Source organism: Lathamus discolor, chromosome 2 (assembly GCF_037157495.1).
Source record: "Lathamus discolor isolate bLatDis1 chromosome 2, bLatDis1.hap1, whole genome shotgun sequence".
Lineage (NCBI taxonomy): Eukaryota > Metazoa > Chordata > Aves > Psittaciformes > Psittacidae > Lathamus > Lathamus discolor.
The window spans coordinates 40,676,368-40,682,367 of NC_088885.1; the positions used below are offsets into that span (position 1 = coordinate 40,676,368).

Consider the following 6,000-nt stretch of genomic DNA (forward strand, 5'->3'; position numbering starts at 1 on the left):
GAGCCAGGCTGTAATATGCCAGCTACTGTAGAAAGAGAAGATACATATTACGTCCTGAAGGACTAAATGATTGTAGCCTAACTGTGTGGAAGTGTGGCTGATACAAGTTAATTCTTTGCTACCAGTCAGAACAAGCAATCCTGTTGTCCTGTTCGTCATCCTATGCACATCTTCTTGCTGGTAGGCAAGCACTACTGCTCATGCCTTCACACAATAACCTCATCTGCATTGATATGTAATCTTTCAGTGTGTTTTGTTTTGGCTTCAGATTCAGTTCATTTCCCACAAGATGCAGCTCCTTGTGCAAGCGCTAGTGCAAGGGGAGGGGACAGAAACATACAGCTGAAAGGCAGGACTTAACCTTACAGTAACAGGGTAAACCTATGTGAAACTACACCTCGGTAATTCAGAGGGTGTTTTAAATTAGTAAAAGGTAACACTGGTCCCAAAAAAGTAAATCCAGTTGTCTTCCTGGTCGTCTCTTCCAGAACCACCCTCGTTCTTGCTGTTGGTCTTGCAGTGAACTGGCACAGCTGAAGAAATCCTTTATTTCAGACCAGTTCTCAGCTGGACCAGTTCCCTGCCCTGTTTCCTAAATAGCTGCAGCAAGTTTTATGTAGGCATGAAAATAGGGCCTGGGAGTGAAGTAGTAGGCAAGCACAGAGGCAGCCTGCTTCATTCCACACAGCACCAGGTCGCCCACTCCAAGGCCGAATGTGTTCGCTGAATTACAGAGAAGGTACTGGCAACAGTTGCAGGTTTGAATATAGCAAAAGATGAGATTTAGAAGGAAACCAAGGCAAAGTAAATGCTAGTTAACCAAGTATTAAAAGGTTGGCGAGAGCTGTCTTACAATGTAAAATCTGGCCTTTCTGTATAATGAATGTATTTGAAAAAAATATAGAAATGTAATTATTATCAGAATTTAAAATAACGGGCACATTGTAGACTTGCGTTATAGAGGCAAGATGTTGCTGTTGCTTGGCATAGACTGGGGTGGTGGTGGTCATGTCTAGGTATGTATCAAAATTGCAAGTGGACAGATTACCTGACAGCATCCAATCAAAATGCTAAATAGGAACTGTCTATGGAAAGCTGAAGTAAAAAGTTCCCATACTTTCATACAAACTACAGTATTACTCTGTCAATCCCTACAGTGCCTCGGGACTAGGATTACTTCCTGACCAGCAGAGACAACTTCTACTCCATCAACAGCACCAGCAATTTCAGCAGTTACTAAGTAGCCAGCAACTCACATCAGTAAGTTTACCAGTTAATTACGATTAATTTCTCTGTTGTATTCTAAGGCACGGATAAACTCCATGGATGAATTAGAAATGTGTTTAACTTGATATTACAAGGTTTGATAACTAGTTTTTCAATTCCTTCAACCTTTTTTGGATCATAGTCATGCTAAATTACAGGGTATCACTGGGCTGTGCGTACTGCTGGAAGAATCGTTTCCTAGTGCTTTCAGTCCTGTTTTGCCCCATGTGGACATGGGGGCTTGTATCTCTCAGCATCAGCTGTGGGCAGCAGAGTTTGGGACCATGTATGGGTTCTAAGAATATCCTTGTGAGCTGTCTTTACCTTGCAGTATCTGTATAGGCCATTGGGGAACTGGTTTAGCCATTTGTATGGTTAATTGTGTAGTTTTATTACTTTGAGAAACATGGTTTGATGTTCTTCTTAGGCTTAGCTTTGAACTTCTGCTGAGCTAGTGATTTCAGGGAATTTTATAGGTATTTTCTTCCCTTTCTGACAGTCTTGTGGAACTTCATTAGTGTAACCTAAATTAGCTGGGATTAGGTTCAGGGTTGCACTGGTTGATGATCTGGGTAAGTGAGAACCCTGGGAGGAGCTATTTTTCAATAACTAATTCTTGATTTATTTTCTGTTTTCTCCTCCCTCTCCTTATATTACTCAAGGAACAACATCAGGCCCTTTTATATCAATTAGTGCAGCAACAGCATCACCACCACCAACACCATCAGTCTGAAGTACAGCAATTGCAGATTACTGGAGGAGCACAGATACCCATAAACAACTTGCTTTCAGGCACACAGGCCTCACCACTTAATGCAGCTTCTACTAACCCATTCCTTACAATTCATGGGGATAATGCAACTCAGAAGGTGACAGTAAGTATATTTCTCACCTCGTTTTCAATGTAGTTACTTCCATAAGGTAGTTAAAAGACAAGAAGCAAGTCATGTGCTTGAATTTGCAACTCAAGGGCAGTGGGTATTTTTGATTTCTTTCTTCTTTTTCTCGAGCCTTGGCCTACACTGAATGAGTTTTAGAACTCTCCTGAGTGTGTAGTCACAACTAACGTGTCCGCTGCACACTCCTGCTTCCTTGGATCAGGACACCAATCCAGTGACACTTGCCTTCCTCTTGTAATTACAACTGTGGCCCTAGCCCCCTTCATCCCACCTTCTTCCCCAGCTTTGTGTCCACTATTTTGTAGATCATTCCTTGTACCCCCTTACTTGAAGGAAGAGTTTGTCCTGGCCAGGCTCCAGGCACTGTGGAGCTGCAGAGATCAGTTGATGACTTCCCATTGTTGGGAAAGTGAAATAAAACCTTTCCTGGACAGATAAGGAAACAAGACAAAGATGTTCCATTGTCTTCAGCATTTGCCTGTAAGCTCTATCCCCAAAAAAGAAATTCTTTCTTCAGGGAGTCAGAGAATAGACTTAATTCGCTAAGGGTCATACAATTAAGAGAGGATAAAGGGAAGGAGTTTGGTCTGTTACGATGTTATGTTGTGGCTACACTGTGAAGAGCAGGGCTCCGTGAAGGTCACGCTCCATCCCTGTCACTGACTGACAGGGTTCTGCACAGGGCTTTGCTCAGTGCCTCGCCTTCACTGGGAAATGGTCATGATTTGTTCTGGTATGTTGAATTATCTCCCCTTGTTTTGTACAAATCAGTGAGTGGAGCTGAGCGAATGGAATATTCGGGTTACATCAGAACAAACTATTCTCTGTGACCTTAGTCTGAGTTTCTTGAAATGGCTATTAGTAAGTTCGGGCAGCGCTGACGGGGCACCACTACTGTATTTTATAAGTATGCTGTTACAATCCTAGGTTTCGTTCTTCCAACAGTTAGCTGTAAACAATTCCAGGAAATCTCAGAATGTCTTTTGAACAAAACTGTTCTTAGAAATAAATTTCTTTCGAAATTGCTTTTATTTATTTATATTTAAGGTTAGGACTGAAGGAGATTGCAGTGGATTGGTGAACTATTTTAATCAAAAAAAGAATTTCTGACAAATTCTCTATTTGCCAAAAGTTTGACTGTTTAAATCTCATTTCTAGTTAGAACAGGTTTTCAAGCACTCCGGAATGCTCACTGAATGAGATGAGGTTTGTGCGTGGTCCTGTTCAGTACTTGCAGGAAATGTCTTTGTAGCAATTTATGACAGACAATCTTGGCAGGAGCAAGATGGAAACTGTATTTCTGTTCTGATGGAGGAGCGTGGGTTTCAGCCCTTTCCAGGGGGTAGCAGAGCTCACCTGGTACTTGTCTTGACTGTCATGCGGTTCTGAGGAGGGACCAACAGCCAGGAACAGCAAGTCTTGGAATGAAGTAGAACTGGTGTTTTCTAATGCTGGCTGCGATGACCTTCCTACCAGTTGCTTCAGTGTAGGACTATTCCTTTAATTATTCTTTTCTCCTTTTTCTTCTGCAATACAAGATGATTCTTTACAACGCGAAAGTTACCGTTCGGGTAGCTCCAGTAAATGTACTCATCTGCTTCGTCCTTTATATGCATTTAATTTTACCTCCCACTGTATGTTATAATCTGATTTTTAGAAGTATTTTCTCTTACACAGAGGCTCAATGATAAAACTGGACCAGTTGCGTCAGAGAAGAGTTGACGTTTGAATGCTACTTGAGAACTGCACGTCCTGCTGTTAAAGCACTTCATCTGGCCGCAAGCTGCAGTCTGCCTGTCTGCAGACTGAAGAAATGCAACAAGGAACTCTCACTGCACAGCAAAAGGTTAATCATGTTCATGAGGAGATTTTTGGTAGGCTTTCATTTGCTTTCTTGTTGCACTAAAATGATGTACTTTTTAATGTTTCAGACTGTGAAGTAGATAAAACTGCAAACCGTAATTACTTTGTCACTATGATGGTACTAAGTACAAATTTAACCGTAGCGAAACATGTACTTGACTCTTCAGTCCTAATCTTAGAAATTTAAACGCTAGAGAACTGTCTGCAGTCCTGCAGTTTTTGGTTTTGGAGCAGTTTTACAAACCAGACTGACACAGTCCTGCCAGTCTGCTCTGCTGCTGCAGTTGCAGTGTATCCTTTTAGACAAGCTGATAATGGCAGCCGGGACTTGCTCTTTGTTGTTTTCTACACACCTGTTTTGAAACCTGACTCATAAGGGAATCCACTTCTGAACTTTTTATTCCTTTAAGTTCCTGTTATATAGTGGGAGTTTTTCCTGAGTAAGAATTACAGTACGGAATCCAAAGTTTATTGATTTCGGTGTAGGTTTTAGACTCTGAGGTTTTTAAAGGAACCGGAGTGGTTCCGGTCACACAGTTTTCTTACCAGATGAGAAGGCCACACTGGAAGAAGTATGTGTCGTGTCTGGCCTAAACCAAGTGCCTGTTGCTACCTCCATGTTGATGAAATGGCTGCAAACAGCTGATCATGCACTAGACGTGTCCTTGTTAGCAGCGGGAATCTTCTGTGTTGCACCAGCAGCCTTGTTCTGCCTTTACTAGAGGTGTTTATACCACTGTAGACAGCTCAGGCAGATTGTTACCTGGGTCTATTTTCACTAATAAATTACCAAAAAAGTGAGTTCTTATTGCCCACTAACACTTACCAGTGGTTGAAACGGGTGAACTTGTGTTCCAACGCTCGCGACAGTAGCTGATTGATGGCGTGAGTCTATGCAGTGTGGTGAAGGACAGCTTCAATGGGGTAATGACCACTACCAGTACGAAGGTGGGAGCTATTAGAGGAAACGACCCAGCTGTAATTAGACCTCCACTGTGTACTTACTTGGAAGAACATGTTAATTCTGCAATATGTTTCTTAGTTAAACATTGCACAGTTCTTACCTCATTTCTGTAAATAAAGTTTTGTGAATCTGTTTTGTATTGTGAAGAATTCATAAGAAAACATTGCTATTTTGATTTGTAATATTTCTAATTAGTAGATTTAATTGACAAAGTAAAAAAATAATTTATTTTTATATGTTCTGGGGAATTTTTTAAAATGTCACAGATCACTTTTGTAGATACTTTACAAAAGTAACCCAGTGGTTTATTTTACGTACTCAGCCCACTGGTGGATATTCTGTAACAATTTGTACAAAAGGTAAGATGGAAATGTGCTGTTATTTTGACAAGATGTAAAATTCCAAGTGTATGAAAAGATATGTACAAAGCTTTTGTTAATAAACTTTAATAATGTTTATAGCTGTATCCACTGCTTGTGTGCACGTCAGTCTGGTGGAAGAGCAGACTATTGCTGTTAACATCACAAGACAGGAGCCATTTCAGTGGCATGTGACCGCTAACGTTTAGTAAGACAAAGTCTTTAAAATGTTTTTTATGTATGTCAGTTTGTTTCCCAAAGGCCTGATGCAGCTGCAGTGCTGGACTTGTGCTTGCTGGACACAAAAGTGGAGTTGCAGCCATGTGCCCTAGTCCGATGTCAGGGCTTTTTGCTTTCATCCTTCAAAGAGGAACTGCTGTGAAACTTTTGGAACAAGCAGCAGGAAGATGGTGTTGCCACGGGCCTGTGCCATTTGTATATTTATTATTCTATCTATCTATCTGCTCAAAGCCTAGGGATGGAAGATCTTTATTTTCTTTTCAAATGGGTAAAAGGGGGGTCCTGAAAGAAGATGGGTAAATGAGGAAGCTCGGAACAAACACTAGGGGAATGTGCAGTGTCATCTGGTGCAGCGAGAGGCACCACTAACACCTACCTGGCTCCTCAGCTACCAGGCCTAGAAAAAAAT

General features: G+C 41.3%; 1 protein-coding gene across 7 annotated transcripts in view; it reads left to right on the top strand.

Moving 5' to 3' along the window:
* MLLT10 (MLLT10 histone lysine methyltransferase DOT1L cofactor) overlaps positions 1–5,458 on the top strand; it is a 129,730-nt gene extending 124,272 nt beyond the window's left edge. For 5 of the 7 annotated variants that reach the window (XM_065666545.1, XM_065666547.1, XM_065666548.1 and 2 more), the window contains 3 exons: positions 1,158–1,260; positions 1,929–2,141; positions 3,826–5,458. In XM_065666545.1, the coding sequence (XP_065522617.1) occupies positions 1,158–1,260; positions 1,929–2,141; positions 3,826–3,894 (385 nt within the window). In that variant the 3' untranslated portion in view covers positions 3,895–5,458. The remainder of the gene's footprint in view (positions 1–1,157; positions 1,261–1,928; positions 2,142–3,825) is intronic. The other 2 variants (XM_065666546.1, XM_065666551.1) reach the window with 1 other exon arrangement.
* Positions 5,459–6,000: the final 542 nt, after the last annotated feature.